The 18,562-nt window shown below is 37.0% G+C and overlaps 1 protein-coding gene across 1 annotated transcript; it reads right to left on the reverse strand.

The window, feature by feature from the left end:
* Positions 1-9,458: 9,458 nt before the first annotated feature.
* Positions 9,459-16,660, reverse strand: LOC139981289 (4-galactosyl-N-acetylglucosaminide 3-alpha-L-fucosyltransferase FUT6-like). Its single transcript, XM_071993548.1, has 4 exons — positions 16,437-16,660; positions 15,599-15,767; positions 15,120-15,191; positions 9,459-11,145 (listed from the first exon to the last, which is right to left on the reverse strand). Exon 4 carries the CDS (start codon positions 11,015-11,017, stop codon positions 9,722-9,724), a length of 1,296 nt encoding a protein of 431 aa, XP_071849649.1. The 5' UTR covers positions 11,018-11,145; positions 15,120-15,191; positions 15,599-15,767; positions 16,437-16,660; the 3' UTR covers positions 9,459-9,721.
* Positions 16,661-18,562: the final 1,902 nt, after the last annotated feature.

An 18,562-nucleotide genomic window follows, 5' to 3' on the forward strand; every position in this document is an offset into this window, starting at 1 on the left:
GGGGTTCGTGGGGGGGGGGGGGGTATAAAGTTAGGGAAACCCTGCTTTATAGCCGACGGTCTACATACTATATACGGGCGTGATCGGTCCAAGAGTCGTTCGTGATCAAGTTTCCGGTGGGTTGTGAAGTTTTTCCAGACGCCGGAAAGTTTATATTGCATCTTTTGAAACTTGTCGACGTAGATCGATGATCGTAGATTGATTCTTTAACAAGTTCATAGAACAAATATAACTTTCATACCTCCTTTAGCATCGTTTATGTGTAGTGACGTTTGGTGGGTATTAGCTCAGTCCACAATAAAATGTCCTTCTTCTGGGGGCTTAAATTTGCGGACCGATGCTTTAGTCTTTTGCCCCCGATTTTGTTTATTTAGCGGAGGGGTGGGGGGGGGGGGGGTATACTACTCCCCATTTCCCATTAAAGGAGTTTCATATGCAGTATATTTATATAGTATTTCTTCAAAATGTTTTCTTTTATGAGATTCTGTTTGGTGTTTATTGAAGTTCATATGTTAGATACAGGTCAATAAACCTATATGAGTAGAGCCATTTATACTGAGGAGGGTAGAACAACCGATTCACATAGTAAATCTCATACAATAACATTGTATTATAATAATACAATAATAATGTGAAACATCCACATTGTGAAACATCCATATTGTGGCATATAGTATTACCCGTTACACATAGTATCATGCAATAATATTGTATCATAATAATATAACATAAATGGTACAATGATATATTATGATAACAATTATATTATTATATATTAATTATTATATATTAATTATTATATATTAATTATTATATATTATATTTTAATAGTATTGCATAGTAGCATGTGTATCGGTTGACCCGGCAGGAAGGGAGGGGGAAGGCGGGGGGGGGGTCAGACAAGAAAGATCATTTTATTAAAGTGACTCATGTTGCATGTGTGTGGTATATGGACGGCGCGATCATGGCTAAAGGAATGAGTAAGTTTCATTCAATAAAATGACCAGTTTAAATGACCAGTTTTGGGAGAATATTTCTTTTTTAAATCGTGCGGTCTTGATATTGCCATCCATAACCGTATTGACAGAGCGCCACGACGTGAGGCTCAGTTCGCTGTGCATGACGTCATGTAAATGTCTTTATACGGTCTGATAACTACAGTCATCATTTTATAAAGTCAATTTCAAAGTCCCGACCAAAAGTGGTAACCTTGTGCAGCCGTCAAAATTATACTATATCAGTTTTAAAACATAATAATATAGACCTTTAATTAACGTGCCAAATTTATCATTGAAGGTTTTATTCAAATATCACTTTCTGTTTCTTTTTTTGAGGATCACTGAACCATATATATAAAACGAGGTCATTAACAATACTTTCCCTATACTACTAGACAAAATTGACCTTGCATGCAAGTACATCGAAGCACAGTAATGGTGTTATATGGGTACCCGGTTTTAAATTGCCCCTTTGTGACGTCGTTCTGGGGATGTCAAAATTGTTCAGGCAGTTATGTGAGTCATACCATGTTTTTACCTCCATGGTCATATATGGTATCAGTATTCCATTTTTGGTTCCTTGCTTTTTGCAGAGCAAGGAACCTATGCATTCAACTTGGCGTGTGTGCGTGTATGGCAAGCCATGTGGGACAAACACTGCATAATATATCAGCGTATTAATCGTAATTTATACGCGTATTAATTGGAATATATACGCGTATATATTATTAGCCAATCATATGGCTTAAAAATGTCCGCGTATTAATTCGAATATGTACACGTATTAATTCGAATATATACACGTATTAATTCGAATATATACACGTATTAATTCGAATATATACACGTATTAATTCGAATATATGCACGTATTAAATAAAATACATATGGGGATTAAATCCAATATATGCACGGATTAATTAGAATATACACGAAAAAACATTTTCCGCTCTTGCTGTGTACATGTACCAAAGATAAATGTTTTGGCGGGCTCGCGAGATCGCTTCAAAACGCGAAACTTTACACATGTAGGCTACAACACATGTATATTCGAATTAATACGCGTATATATTCGAATTAATACGCGGATATATTATGCAGTGTTTGTCCCACATGGCTTGCCATAGCCATATGCGTGTGTGTGTGTGTGTATATATGTGACGCTTGGCTTGTGTTCACGATATCTCAATAAGGAAATAATGTATCATAACCAAACTTGGTGGGTGGATAGCCCATAGTGAGAGAATGACCCCTGTTGTTTTTGGTACCAGTGAAGGTCACCAAAGGTCAGTTAGAGGCCAAAAAACCGTAATATTAAAACAAGCAATAATGCCATTGACAGGTTCCGACATGGTTGATATTTTGGGAGTAGTTGTGAATGGGGTTAGGGATCGTTTCCAAACATAACGGTCATGTGATCCAAGGTCAACAAAGGTCAATTAGGGATCAACAACTAGTATTTTGCAATAACTTGAGAACCAAATGTCCATCAAAGTTGGGAGTTACGCTCTTGTAATCCAATAGACTTGCATTTGGGTGATCTTTGACCTCAGGTTGACCTCCAGTGACCTGTAGTAGTTCTTTCAAGTTGATTGTTTGAAGTTTCGTGGCCATATTCCAATCTAAATTGTCCATAAGTTGACTCCTCTGCAACCTTAAATGTGCGAAGTTATTAGAGATCAAGGTTTTTTTTTTTAATTCTTAATAAGTACAATTAGGATGATTCTATGAGTTCTGTAAAAAGAGCCAACTCTAGGTCATATCAGACACCTGGTCCTCAACAGGTTCTCAAAGGACCAACGGTTGATTTGTGATATTTTTGGCAATAATATTGTGTATGTACATCGGACCACATAACAATTTTAAGACAGTGCTGCACCTTTGTAAATATTCCTTACAAGCAAGGAACCATAGTGCCCTTGGGCTCTTGTTGTAACCTACTTTTAAATTCATCCGATTTGAAATTTTCGATATTAGATGGCAACAGATATGCGGTTCCTGTGGTCGTAAGTGTTTGAGGGATTTGAAAATAGTGAAGTATGTTCAACACGGGGCAATGCTAGATGTTCATCGGTGCCTCATTGTCCCGAGTTAGTACTCTTTTGGAAACCGTATTGCACCATTTTGGTTACACATTTCAGTTGATATTTAATTGTTCAGATTTTAAGGTTGATTAATTATGCGCGAATTCTTTTTCCCCCGGCGTGAGAGTGATTATAAAGATATGCCTATACGTTACTTTGTTGTTTTGGGACTGGTGGGCGGAGAGGAGAGGGGAGGTTGGAATTTAGAGATGGGACCGGTCATAAAAAATCGGAGCCTGGTACCCGTCTCGGTCGGTCCACCCGGGTACCCTGTTCATTATACGTATTCAACCTAAAACCCAATTCGGTCTATACCCCAACATAGGCCTACTGTTACTACGTATATGTTGGCTATGCGGGCCTTCAATCAAGTAATGGTTAGACGGTAAACAACTTTTCGTTCAAGTAAATTAACCTGCGAACTGATTTATACGGCAAGGCAGCATATCAACTACTTATACACTAAACTTACTTCTTAAAAATCAGCACATGTGATGGTTTTCCCAATAATGTTTGTAGTGATCTATGAAAAAGTTTCGTAACTTGTTATTGCGCTACTCAACGCCTTGCAAGTCTGAAAGTGTAATGGTCCATTGAACGCTTTACTTTTGAAAATGTGGTTTGAGTAACCACAGTAACAGTTTAATTTGCAACCAAAACTTTCTTACAAAAAGGAAAAATCAACACCATATCATACTTGCACAAGGCCTATCCAACGGTTCCCGGACAATTCCCCCCTGGACGATTTCCCCCCGGACGATTACCCCCCGGACGATCCACCCTCGGACAATTGCCCCCCGGACAATTCCCAACCCTGACAATTGCCCCCCGGACAATTCCCACCCGGATAATTGCCAACCCTGACAATTGCCCCCCGGACAATTCCCACTCCGGACAATTCCCACCCATGACAATTGCCCCCCGGACAATTTCCCCCCGGACAATTTCCCCCCGGACAATCCCCTTCCTCGGGAAACTTGGACGATTGATTGATAGCCGATGTAGGCGGGGTTAAGGCTATTATTCCAGTAAAAATGAGGGTGTGCAACAAGAGATTTCAGTTTTGGTTTCGATGACAATCGTAACCTATGCATTCATGCGGGCGGAGAGTGTGTATGCGTGTGTTGGGGGGGGGGGGGTGTAACGTCTCGCTTGTAAATACGATATCTCAGGAAGTGAAGCTTTGACCAATCTAATATTGGTGTATATGAGTAACACATTGGGTAGAAGAACCCTTTTGTTTTGTGGGTAGGTCAAAGATCATTTTGAGTCACCAGGGGCCAAATAGTAAAAACCTTGTAAAGACGATATCTCAAGGATGTAAGCTTAAACCAATATCATATTTAAGTTCGTTAATAGGGGACCACATTTAGGAGCAAAAGCCTCTAGTTTAATGTGGAGGTCAAAGGTCATTTGGGTTCACCAGGGGTCAAATAGTGTAAACCTTGTAAACACGATATCTCAAGAAGGGAATGTTGAACGAATCTCATATTTAGTATGTAGTTGTTACACGTTCAGTGCAATATTTTATTGAGATCAAAGGTCATTTTGAGTCGCCAGACGCCAAGTTGTGGAAACCTTGTTTATAAGCTACAGTATCTCCCACCGACCAGCCTATCAGATAACATGTGCGTTACGCCTCGTACGAATAGGGGGCTATTGGCATTGGAAATGAGCTTATGGGCATCCGTAGAATCTAAAACTCAAAAACTGTAAACTCCAACATACTTGCATTTGCTTAAACCTGCCGCTTGGAAGCCTTACTTTGCGTGCAAAAGGTGTACCATTACTTTAAATAATTCAGACAACAGAGGATAGTTGTAGCCTTCCTGGATTACAAGCTGGGATAGGGGACCAAATGGAATATTTTTGCCACTGACTTGAGACTTGAGTTGAGCCCACTCTTTTTGAATTTCCTCCTTTATTTTTTCAAGCCATCTGGGTTGTTCTGATCATTTAGCAGCAAAGTACTACAATGATCAGCCACCCTCCCAATTTCTTCAACACCCCCGATGAATTCAAAGTTTCGTCTTTTCTTGCTGGCCATAATAAGGGTCAACAATTTGGTAACAGAACTGAAAGTTTGTGGACAAAAGCCGAAGCTATGCCTCATATTACTGACTTGTTGAATTAGGATACAATGTTTTATTGACATGTCAGGTAGGCCTTTCTATTCTGTGCAAAAAATATATTCTGTAAGAAATATATATATGCTGAACAAAGTACGGAGCTCTGTAAGTGCCAACTGAGATGTTGGTGTTTCAGTAACTTCAGTGAACAGCTTATTCATTATATTGGCAATAAGTGTGCAAGTACAATGCACTTTCTTGCTCAGAACCGAAATGCAGTTCAAAGTTAGTGGTTTTGCGACATCACATTGCATATGATATTACGACGATACGATCGACAGCATAGCCTACTGTATCTAGCCGGCTTAACAGTCCCATTAACATATCATATAACCAGGGAGCTGTTAGAGTAGCAGCTCCCTGGTATAACATAGGTAACATATACGTATAGCAGCAGTACTGCAATCATGGCGTCCAGATATAGCGCGTTAGTAGGATAGTTGGTAGTGTGATGTTAACGTTAGACTACTCTAAACAGCATACTAATTACTTACACTAGGCTAAGACTTAGCATATATTCCACTATTTGCTCTTCTCTAACCACAGTCTTTCAATAATTTGTTGCACTTCTGCAAGGACTCTATACATCAACGGAAAGAAAGTGGATGTGAAGAAAACAGCAATATGATGAATAAGCTGGTCACTGAAGTTACTGAACAACAAAACATCTCAGTTGGCACTTACAGAGCACCGTACTTTGTTTAGCATATATATTTTTCTTAAAGCAGCATTTTGCGTTGGGTCGCTTTTTTCCACTTTTTTAACATGTGCATCGATTTTTTTACATGTATCAATCATAAAACAGCAATCTAAGATACCATCCAAGTTTCACCCTGCCAAGAGCGTTAATTAGCGAGTAATTAACGATTTATGTCGATAAATGAGAAGAGTGTCCTCGACAAATTTCACAGTTAAAATTAATCGCATACAATTCCGCCAAACCCACTAGTTTGAATTCAACCAATCAGAGATGCAGGTTTAGTTATGAGCCGTTGCTAAAAATAGATTCAAGACTTCGCGTTGGTTGTACCAGGGAGTTGTTATGCAACTCCCTGGTACAACTGCCATATAGACTGTACACAAATCAAGCGTGGTGTTATATTACGTATCTGTCAATGACGTTCGTAGTGTTTAAATATTCATATTATGGGCGAGGTTTATTGGGTTCCCAACGGAAAATATCTTTGAGAACAACAAAGTTGAAAGTTGCAAATTTTTCGACTTTTATGCCACCATTTGAAGTAAAATATAAATAGATTAGCTAGTTATGTATGTCGTTATGGCAAAGTGGAATCAGTGAGGTTGAGAAAAATCATAGAAAAGGACGCAAAATGCTGCTTTAAAGAATATATTTTTTTTGCACAGAATAGAACTTTGTTATTAGAGAATATATATTATTTCCTACAAAGAATAAACATTTATTTTTGTACAGACAAAAACTTTTTCAATAGAATATATATATTTTCTGTCACAGAATTTATATATTTTGTTAGAGAAAAATATTTTTCGGTCAGAGAATTGACATACTTTTTGAAAGGATATATATATTTCTTTAGAGAATACCTTTTTTTTCTCTTAGAGAATAAATATATTCTTGGCAGAGAAAAAATATTTTTTGTGTTAGAGAATATATATTTTTGACAGAATATTTACTATAAGAGAATATATATTTTTGCACAGAATACATATTTGTTATTAAGAAAATACTTTCTGTACGCCTGGAGAACATATAAATATATACTTTAAGGGAATAAATATAATTTTCAGGGAATATATGTGTAAACAAATATGTCTAAAATGTATTTTTGAAGTTAACCATGTATGTATTTCGCAAGTACAGCATATATATATTTGTACGTATATATTCCGCTTTCTCGCGCCATAGCAATTGTCCGGGGGAAATTGTCCGGAGGGGGGGGGAAATCGTCCGGGGGGAAATTGTCCGGGAGGGTTATTGACCGGGGGGTAATTGTCCGGGGGGAAGTCGTCCGGGATGGGAATTGTCCGGGGGGGGGGGGAATTGTCTGGGGTGGGAACTGTCCGGGGTGGGAATTGTCTGGGTGGGAATTGTCCGGGGGGGTAATTGTCCATGGGGGAGTTGTCTGGGGGGTAATTGTCCGGGGGGTAATTGTCCAGGGGGGAGTTGTCCGGTCACCTATCCAACACCCAGTCCTTTCTTTTGGTACGCCTATATAGGTATTCAGGAATTGTTAGGGACTAAGAATGGTTTTGGTAACAGTTCAATCATTAAAATTCTAGAACTATTTGTTTATGGTGCACATTAGTATAGTGAGTTCTACGGGGGCGAAAAACTCCCATAATAGAATCGTTGACCCGTAGTGCGTAACAGTTAATCATTCTTCCAACGAAATCGTAGTACCTATAAACAAAAGTACAATAATAGTGTATCGAAGCACAGGTTATTAGGGAAAATGGAGGGAGAAATAGTCACGTTAACTGCGTTGTAACGGTGCGAGTGTGCGAACGAACACCTTCTTAACTGGGCGTGTGTTAATGTAATTGGAGCATGCGAACTTTACTGTTATTTGAGTCATACGCGAGCAACATAAGAACGTGACACAAAACCAGGTGACCAAATCTACAATTCCTACAAAAAAAAAACAAAAAAAAAATCAACGGTGGAAAACATCAAGTCTCTGGAGTTTAAATAAACATGTATTTCAAATTGATCAAGTCTCTGGTCTTTATTACAAGTAAATATATAATAGTTTAATACGGTTCTTAATAAAAAAAAAAGACCCAGTTAATTAACAGTAAGATTTTAAAATCATATTTAGGTCTGGAATATTAAGTTCAAAAGAGCAGTATCTGTGAAGGTGAACACCCATTTTTACCAGTTCTATGATCGGGCATTATTTTACTTCAAATAAGTTGTCACGTTTTGATCAAACTGAGGCATTCTGGTCATCTTTTGATCCACAAATTATCTTTAAATTTTGAGAAACTGTTTTTTTTTAATTCGATTCAAAACATGAACATTTTCGTCGCCCGGACTCATTTCATCGTATTAGTATTGGTAATGTCACATATACGAAAAAGATTCACATATATATATATATATATATATATATATAGCCGGTTAGGAAGGTCGTTATTCCACTGTAGACGTTTGTCATCTGTATCGAACAATACTAGTTCTGTTTTGGTGACTATGTGTATATATATATATATATATATATATAAATCTAAACAAGGAAAAAATTCATAGGTATCTTTAAACGGCAATTAAGCGATAAATATCATCGGTGGGGAAGTATCTTCTTTTCTTGTTAAATATGGAATTATATTACAAATTGTAAAGTCTTAGATTATATTACTTTGAATAAAAATTGTGATGGCGACATTTCAAAAAATAATTTTCTGCAGTCATACTATAGATAACAACAGATATTTTTAAGTTTGGAAGAGAGATTTTTTATATATATATATGTATACCTGTATACACTGCATGCACATGTTTAAAACGCTTTTTTTTCGTTTTCAATTAATTCAATTGATTGCTTATTCGGAGTGATAAGTTAATCAATAAGATTGAAATCATAGAAGTAAACACACAAGCTTAGAAACGATGGATTCTATCACAACGCTGATAAATATATGAAGGATATAACCTGTTTATTTAGGTAAAGAAATAATAATCATTAATAAAAAGAAACCAAAACTATATCAAAAGATGAAAAACAATAGCCTGACAATTGTAAGCGGAAAATATTGCAAAAACCAAATATGTATATCCTATATACTTAATATTATAGATTCACTCAAAGAGACAAAGGCTCCATAAAAAACTACAAAAATAACACACACTTCAACTATTAAAAGGAATCTGTGCTCGCTTACCAATACCAATTACAAAGCGATTTTATCACCACAATTGGTCTGATTTATTATCCTAAATATGGACGGGTTAGTTATCTGCAGTTGCATTCCTTCAATGGTATATTACACCTCCTCCAAGAAATATTAAACAAGTCCAGCTGGATGTTTCATGCATGAACTATTTCAAGTAATTTTGTTTTCGAAATAAGTCCTATATATAAGTACATATATAAATATAAATATATATATATATATATATATATATATATATATATATATATATATATATATATAAATATATATATATATATATATATAAATATATATATATATATATATATATATATATATATATATATATATATATATACATATATATATATACATATATACATATACATATATATATATACATATATATATATACATATATACAGGACTTGCAAGTCGCATCTAAAATTTATGTTGAGATCTCACGATTTAGAAATATACCCCTTCGAAAGAAATATGGTCAATTAGAATCAATTGTATTCGGTAAGATCATTTCGCTCTTATTCCTTATCGATCACGCAACCAGAAATCAACTTTTTGTCTCTGTGTGCATCGGTAAAGTTTTAGTGTGCAGAATGCTTTTGATATGGCATCTTGTTAAAAATCTTCATCACTTATTCTATGCCCAGATGTCACTATTACTTCTTTGGTGATCCTCTGCATGCAAGAATTTTGAGATCCATTCCTTTTCGCCACATTTCATACAACTTCCGTACCATCGCGGTCCAAAATAGTCCAGTTTTCGTTGTGTTTTAAGGTCCGTATTTAGTAGTTTTCCCAACATAGAACATTGAGTTTCGTTATTCAATGGTCTTACATACTGTTCCTCTTGGCCGTATGATATAAGTTTACCTTCATTCCTCCATTTGTGATATTCAAGATACCGTTCGTCATTGGAGTGTAATGTAATTAAATGTACCGCTAGCTCAGCTAAAGTGTTGAATTGATCCACGTGAATAAATGAATTGGGCGGAGCCAACTTACGATAATGTTCCAGAGGGGCTCCTAAAACTACTGGTACCATACCCATCTCTAAGGCCCTCCAAAATTTTTCGGTGAGATATTCGTTACAACAACTGTTTTCTAAACTTAAATAAAATTTGTATTTTCCTAATGTATCGAGTATAATTTGATCGTTATTCCATGGTACTTCTTTATCGCCACATTTACCGTAAGTGTCCACTGTAATTATTTGCTTAACGGCCTCCACAAATTTCATCCGGTCCCATTGGAGGGTCTCACAGTGACTACCCATCCAAGAGATAAGTTTCGTTTTCCCTATGAGAAATTGGCGGATATCGATGGCTGGCGGTCGATTATATTCACAATATTTTTCGTATTTTCCATACGGATGTACGAAGTCGGCGCCGCTCATATAACTATCAATCCAATCGAATGACTTGTTGGCGTACTTTGCGGGCGGTTGTACACCGGGGACGTAGAGAGGGCTCTCCTCTGTGATCATGGTCCATATCTGGCCCTCAGTTCTGTTACCATGGAGCCAATCCCACATTTCTGGTTTCATCCATTCGTTGACGTCGGTGAAAACGACGATATCGTGACCTATAATGTCAGCAGCATTTTGTGTATAATCTACTTTTACGGAACAGTTCACTTCGGGACAGTTAACCGTTCTAGGAAACTCTATCATGTGCTTATATTGCGCAAATTCCGGAAAACTACAAAATGTAAACCAATGTTGTCTTAATCCAAAATAAATAATGCTCTTGGAACAGCTTCGGTCAGCTTCGGCAGGTTTAGCTGTTGCGGCAATAAAATACCTTGAATTTCGGTATAATGATACGTCGCCTACCGATGGCATATTCGAAAATCTATCACTGGCAAGATAAATCATTACGACGAAATTAAAACCGAACGACAAGGCCGCCAGGAACCATATCCGTATTGCACGCATTTTGTACAAAACCGTCTATAACACCAAACTGCACCACCTCGAACTTTCACTTCGATACCCGAGTGAGTTTATTCTCGCTCTTGGTCTAGTTTATTTCCTTTGAAACGATGAAGTCAAATCCAAGGAAACTGGTGGAGAGAAAAAAGGAAGATGAAGAAATCAAACACGGCCGGTAGTCAAGTTCAACTGAGTAGGTTTGTGCAGTATTATAACTATATATATATATATATATACTACATAGCCTATATAGCACACCTGTTTTTAATATTTGATAACTATAATTTTAAGCCCTTCCCACTTGAATAGAAGGGTGTCTACTGGAGCAGATCGCGGTTTTCCCAAGTTGAATGGTTTTTAATAATAGAATACCATAAAGCTTTCAGAGGAAACAATGGCTATATTAATTTTCTTGCAATATGGATCTATTGTCTCAGCATTCCTACCATATGAATACTTGGACACTAAGCAACGACAACAAAGGCTTTGGTTATCAAGTTGACGAAACGCCTATGGTAACGTATACAATAAAAAAACAATATTCTTTGATCTGGGGTAAATACTAATTATCTGGCAGACAAATATATGAATATAGCTTTTTAATGAAATTTTATTCATTGAACTCACTATCATATACACGAACTATATATATATATATATATATATATAGCCTAGCATTTGTCAATTCTGAACTATAGGGGAACAAGTACGTGATGTGGCAAACAATTCTTGTTGTGCCAACACGACCTTGTGATAAGTATTAATATATCATGCATTTGTTTCCTTTCTTGATTCCCTACTATTTTGAGACCCAATCCGCTTATACGGAAATGACACGTATACGAGAACGTGTTTCGTGTTTCGTGTGAATCGTATATCTATACATGTATGCCTTTTGTTGGCGTTGTTGTGAATGGGTTTCCGTTTGGCCAGAGGTCACAGGTCACAAGTCAGAGGTTAGAGGTCAGGGTCTGTTTGAGAATGTCACTTATAAGAACACAATGCGACATGACTGCAGTATGTTCCCTCAGCAACCCAAACTCTCTGGCGGGCTATCAGTCTCAAATCGTGGGGGAATCGACTTATACCGATTTAAATCGACATATACCAATTTCCTTCGACTTATACCAGTTCCAGCAGCTTAAATTGACTTCTACCGATTTACATCGACATATACCAGTTTAATTCTACATATCATCGATTTAAATCGACATATACCAGTTTACATAACATCGATTTAAATCGACATATACCAATTTAAATCAATGATAAGTAAAATAAATCGGTATATGTCAATTTAAATCGACATATACCAGTTTAAATCGATGATATGTCGAATTAATTCGGTATATGTCAATTTAAATCGACATATACCAATTTAATTCGACTTATACCAGTTTAAATCGACATATACCGATTTAAATCGACATATACCAATTTAAATCGATGATATGTAAAAATAAATCGAATCGGTATATGTCAACTTAAATCGACATCTACCAGTTTAAATCGATAATATGTCGAATTAAATCGGTAGAAGTCAATTTCCTTAGACTTATACTAGTTTCTAGCAACTCAAATTGACATATACCTATTTAAATCGACATATCATCGATTTAGCTCATTAACATATTCCAAATCCCGATTTCGGTGATTGACATATATATAGAAGTTATCGACTTTCGATAACGTGATAGTTTCAATAACTTGATTTTGTCGAAATTGATTTTTGTTAAGTTGTCGACTTGCGCAAACTATAGACAAGACGACCAAAAAGAAAGTTGATTTTGGTCGAGTTTTACCAACTTATATTAACTTGACATTTCGACGAAAAAATGCATGTTTGTCAATTTACTCGACAATTTTTTTTTTTTGGTCGAGGTGCCAAGTTAGCATAAGTCGGTAACTCGACAAATATCAAATTTTTGTCGTCTTATCGCGTTACTGTAAGTCTGTTATACTTGACAAACAAACATATTTGTTGGGTGGAAATATCATGGTATTCTAACACGGTATCTCGGCATCATGTCCCTTTCTATGGCTTCCTAGATTTCTTTTCTTTCGTTCGTCTCTCTTCTCCACCTCTCACTTCCACCGGCACCCCTCTCTCTCCTGTCAAATCTTGTTCTTGTTGGGGGGGGGGGAGGGGGGGGGGGGGTGAAATGTGACAATTAGACATAGATATCTCTATCAAGGTAAAGAAACAGAGATGAATAGACACAGTCATGCTCTGCAGAGCTTCCCGTCTGCCGCGGGTAGTCTACGGTCGTCTGTTTGTCTCGGGGTTTTCACAAAAGGGTTTGTGCCTTATATACCAATCGTATACTGAGAGGCACACACAGACAGACAATATTCAGGCAATGTTCCAGTGTTATTACAACCAATTAATTTCCTTTCATGTGGTTTATTTCCAAAGAACTGCACCAAAAATATACAACAACAAAACACGTTCAGTGTTTATGCAGGGAGTTGTTATGGAACTTGTTATGGAACTGTGGACTCCCTGCCTACCTGGGTATATATACATATATATATATATATATATATATATATATATATATATATATATATATATATATATATATATATATATATATATATATATATATATATATATATAGTTGTCTGATGTTGTCTGATGATCGCTCAACGCGTGAAACTGAGTAACAACTACTAGTGTTCCACTAGTTTCAACAAGAATCAACATATATATATATATATATATATATACATATATATATATATATATATATACATATATACATATATATATATATATATATATATATATACATATATATATATATATATATGTTTTATAGTCACCTAGTGACGATTGACAGGGCAGTTTACTGGGGGAGGGGGAGGGGCCGGAGATAGCTTTAAACTTGTTTGGTCCACGCAGGGATTTTGTTTAGCAATTAACTGTGTGGGCAACATTAGATTTTCTGACTTTCAAAAAAAAAAACGGGATACCAAAATATAGAAATTCTCTAGATATATATTTCCCTTGGGCTGTCTGGCTTAATTTGCTGGGTATGAAACTGTGATGAAATCTAAAGCTACATGGTTACCATGGCGATCTGTGGCCTCTGACTGGTACAGTTGAGAAACGGTTACACAAGGGATCGCCACTAACTTAGGGCACAGGCACAGGGTCAGTGAGCTGATAAGATTGAATTAATAACACTTTTTTTTACACATGACTGGACTGGACTATCCTATCCTTTATCATATACAAAAGGATAAATGTAAAATTGTTGTCGTTCAATGAAAATGACAAGACAATAATTTAAGGTTAAATGCAGGGAGTTCCGCTGGTACATCAAAGTTATCCAAAGTGACCCACGGTTATATGGTATGTAAGGCACTCTGGCTTCTGATTAGTGTCTCCCCCCCCCCCACCCCGCCCCCACATACAAAAAGACACCTGCTAAGTGCACTTGAGTATTTGCTATATGTGCCTCTGTAACATATTTATTTTTTCACACCATCACTAAAAGACACTGAGGGATTATGTAAAACTGGAAAAACATCTGATTACCATGTCTGACATAGCAAGAAAGATAAGAGCAAAAAAAGAATGTAAAAGGGCGAAGCTATAGTAAAGAGAAGCATGCAGGAAGGGGAAGGCTGCGCGGGGAAAAGGGGGGGGGCTACGAGAACGTTTTAAAATGCACGGTAGTATCGGTTGGTATGCATTGTAACACTATGTCACCGGGTCCCCTTTCCTGCACTAATTTCATATTCTTTGAAGTATTGCATGAAAAGAGCAGTACACATGTTCTTAATCCCACATGTTCCCGTGGCAATCAGTCAATATCACCCCCCCCCCTCCCCGGGCTTGCATGACGTAGCCATTAGGTCCCCTAGATATCGTATGATATATAGCCTATAATAACTGAACTTTCGTGAAGTGCTCAGTGACCAAATATACCATAGCCAAAAAGAATAAATCAAAAAGAAAATAAGCAAATGATCAAGTCAAAACAATGCTTTAGTTTCGTTTTTCTAGTCCATGCGAATCTTGATTGACGTCTATTTTTTTTCTTAATACAATTTCATTTAAAAAGATATAAAAACAATTATAATACACTGTACTTACTTTGATGGGCCACTTTGGAGACACCTATATAAGGACCGATATGGTTTCGTTTGATGAAAGATCTCGGATTGTCTGTGAAAAGTAGTAACGTATCCGAGTAAACTGTGGTGGTCACTCTGGTCGATTGACAGTGCATTGAGTATATACGCTAAGTCCATTCACAGGATCTTGCAATGAAAGTTCCCGTTATGAGGCCCTAACTACATACTAGGTTTATCATATACCGTATAAAGGCTTTACTAAATGTTAAAAGAGGTCGCAAATACCGTCCCGTTCAAATCAAAGGAGCTTTATAGCCTCAAGTGAATTCAACTACCATTGTTACACGGGTATTTGTTAACCCAAACAAGAGAGGCAACTCAGCTAAGTCGACATGTTTTCTTCAAATTCATTCCACCATTTCATACAGGTTTGTTTAAACGAAGAAAAGAAAAGAAAAACTTTCACCGCAAAATAAGGAAAATAGTATAGTACATTACGTTAAAGGTATAGACTTGCTGACATCATAAGCTAACACAGGGCGTCGACCATATTTCTTATGGTTGTTTTCCTTTCTTTTGTGTCAATCTATTGTTTCCACCGTAGGCCTGTCATGTCTGTAAAGCAACATTTGTAAAAACGCGCTATCTTGTGGGGGGAATGGTGTCACTGAAAAGAAAAACAAACATCCTCAAAAATGAAACAAAACCGCTTAGTCATTCTTGATTGGTTTTTCGACCTTTGTTTTTCCTTCTTTTTTCTTTAGTCAAATGAAATTGACTTTTGACAGCTGCACAACAAACGTATAGTTTAGGTGTAACTTCTTCGCATACCGCCAATTTAGTTTTTATTTCGTGGGAAAATTAGGAGTGAGTGACTTTTCAAAACTTCCAGGATAAAGTGCAATAAAAGAAGGTTGTGTTCAGTTTATAGCTTTAAGGTTGTAATTGTTCGACTTCTCTACGATTTGTGACAAGCTAAAACGGTCAATCAAAGCCAAAGCCAGTCTGCGAGTATCATGTTGAGGGTTTGAAGCCCTACGGATGATATAAAAATTGATGGTACCGCACCACAATTAATATGCTGACATTGACTAACACACTAAACTCGTCACTTTCCAAGGCCGATAGAGCATAGATAGAAGTTTTCAAGTGAAATGTCCTACCCACCAAATGATAGCTAACAGCTTGGGCTATCATAAACCATTCAACTTTTTTGCCACCATGACCGTTTAGAATTTGAGCTAGAACAGCTCAAAGATTATCCCAGTGCTCCCCTTCCCATCTGCCAGCTGTCGCTTCAGAATCTTCTTGTTTCACCCAAGATTTTCTAAAATACCTTTAATCAACTTCAATCCTCCAGATTTTTAGACCATCAGTAGTTTATATCATCCTCTTCAGCATCCAAGCATAAAAAAGAATGACGTTGACTCAGAAAATGCCACAAAAATCAATAGAGTAGGGCACCTTGGAGCTATTTTCCGACAATGGTTAACCTCTCAGGCGGACGTGCACTATACTCTAATTGTGGTGCGATACCTGATGTAAAAACAGATGTGTGAGAAGAGAAAGCCGAAGACTGTTTTGCGCCTCACCGAGTAATGCTGTCGCTTCAAGCTTGGATATATCGGCTGCTCTTGGAACTATTACCCTTTAATTATTTCATGGTCTGATAGAGTTCGGATCAGCTCCCTACATTCCTTGTAGGGGAACCGCGTGATACACACCTGACGATGTTCACACTGTCACAATCTCGATGCAAGGGGCTGGGCTTGAGAGCGGATAAGCTGGTTTGTTGTTTGGTTTTTTTGTTCCCATGGTCTTTCTTGGGTAACTCTTTTAAAAAAAGTATCCATGTGCCTACGTTCGATTTCGATTTGCAAGGCAGTTTCGAAGATATCTTCTTGTAAGGCTGTATGCAGGGCAGATAAGTGTAATTAAAATGACGTAATTTAACATGATTTATATCAATAGTAATATAAATCCCGCCCATTTATGCAAATTACCCGTAATCGTACGAGGAAACAAATTCACGAGCACTTCATGAATACGGGTGGGTCTATAACTTATAAATTGGTATAAGTGCTAAGTCTCGTTCGGCGGCTTACGCGACAATTGACGAGGAAAGGGTAGAAAATTAATGATAATTATTAAAGTTTTAATGGTAACTTTAAATTGGTTGAAAAACAAAATGAAACTTTACAGTTGCTCACGAAACTGGCAGATATTGCATAGAAATAGAACATGGGTTGTATACAGATATATATATATATATATATATATATATATATATATATATATATATATATATATATATATATATATATACGGTATATACGCATTTCCATTCTACCTGAAAGGTGCATGCATCATTGCAAGAAAATCAGCATAGTACTATAATTTCGATACCCGATACATAGCTGTTAGTTTAACAGCCAAAAATGAATTTCAGGTATATGCGATAGGTTGGATTAGGCTATTGCAGGTATATGCGATAGGTCGGATTAGGCTATTGCAGGTATATGCGATAGGTTGGATTAGGCTATTTCAGGTATATGCGATAGGTCGGATTAGACTATTGCAGGTTTATGTGATAGGTCGGATTCGGCTATTGCAGGTATATGCGATAGGTCGGATTAGGCTATTGCATGTATATGCGATAGGTCGGATTAGGCTATTGCAGGTATATGCGATAGGTCGGATTAGGCTAATTGCATGTATATGTGATAGGTCGGATTAGGCTAATTGCAGGTATATGCGATAGGTGGGATTAGGCTATTTCAGGTATATGTGATAGGTCGGATTAGGCTATTTCAGGTATATGTGATAGGTCGGATTGCAGGTAGGCTATATGCGATAGGTTGGATTTGGCTATTCAGGTATATGTGATAGGTCGGATTAGGCTATTGCATGTATATGCGATAGGTCGGACTAGGCTATACTATGCGAACTTGATATCAGTATATTATACTGTAACCATATACAAACACTTCAAATCATGAAAGGGAACCGCTGGACATGTTACAAGAATAGCCCAGAAGCACAGCTACTTCCTTGAAAGCGGAGACAACGGGATTTTGTTGTGTATAACACTTCCCGTGTCGCTGGTGGTTTTGCCGAACTATTTATTCTCCTTTTAACTATACTCTCCTTTTCTGAGTAAACAAAAGACATGAAAGGAAAGCAGAAAGCCATTTCGTAAGTAGGTTGCAGTGGGCGTATGAATGGCATGCACCGAGATATCGCAAATACAACCTTCCTTCCTCCATTTTTGTGATATTCAAGATATCGTTCGTCTTTGGAGAGTGTAATGTAATTAAATGTACCGCTAGCTCAGCTGAAGTGTTGAATTGATCGACACGAATAACTGAATTGGGGCGGAGCTAACTTATGACAATGTTTCAGAGGGGCTCCTTACACCGTGACTGGCATACCAAAACCATGTCTAAAGCCCTCCAAAACCTT

The sequence above is a fragment of the Apostichopus japonicus genome, chromosome 15 (assembly GCF_037975245.1).
Source record: "Apostichopus japonicus isolate 1M-3 chromosome 15, ASM3797524v1, whole genome shotgun sequence".
Lineage (NCBI taxonomy): Eukaryota > Metazoa > Echinodermata > Holothuroidea > Aspidochirotida > Stichopodidae > Apostichopus > Apostichopus japonicus.

Coding starts and splice junctions, on each gene's coding strand:
- LOC139981289 (XM_071993548.1), bottom strand. CDS start 11,017: ATGCGTGCAATACGGATATGGTTCCTGGCGGCCTTGTCGTTCGGTTTT.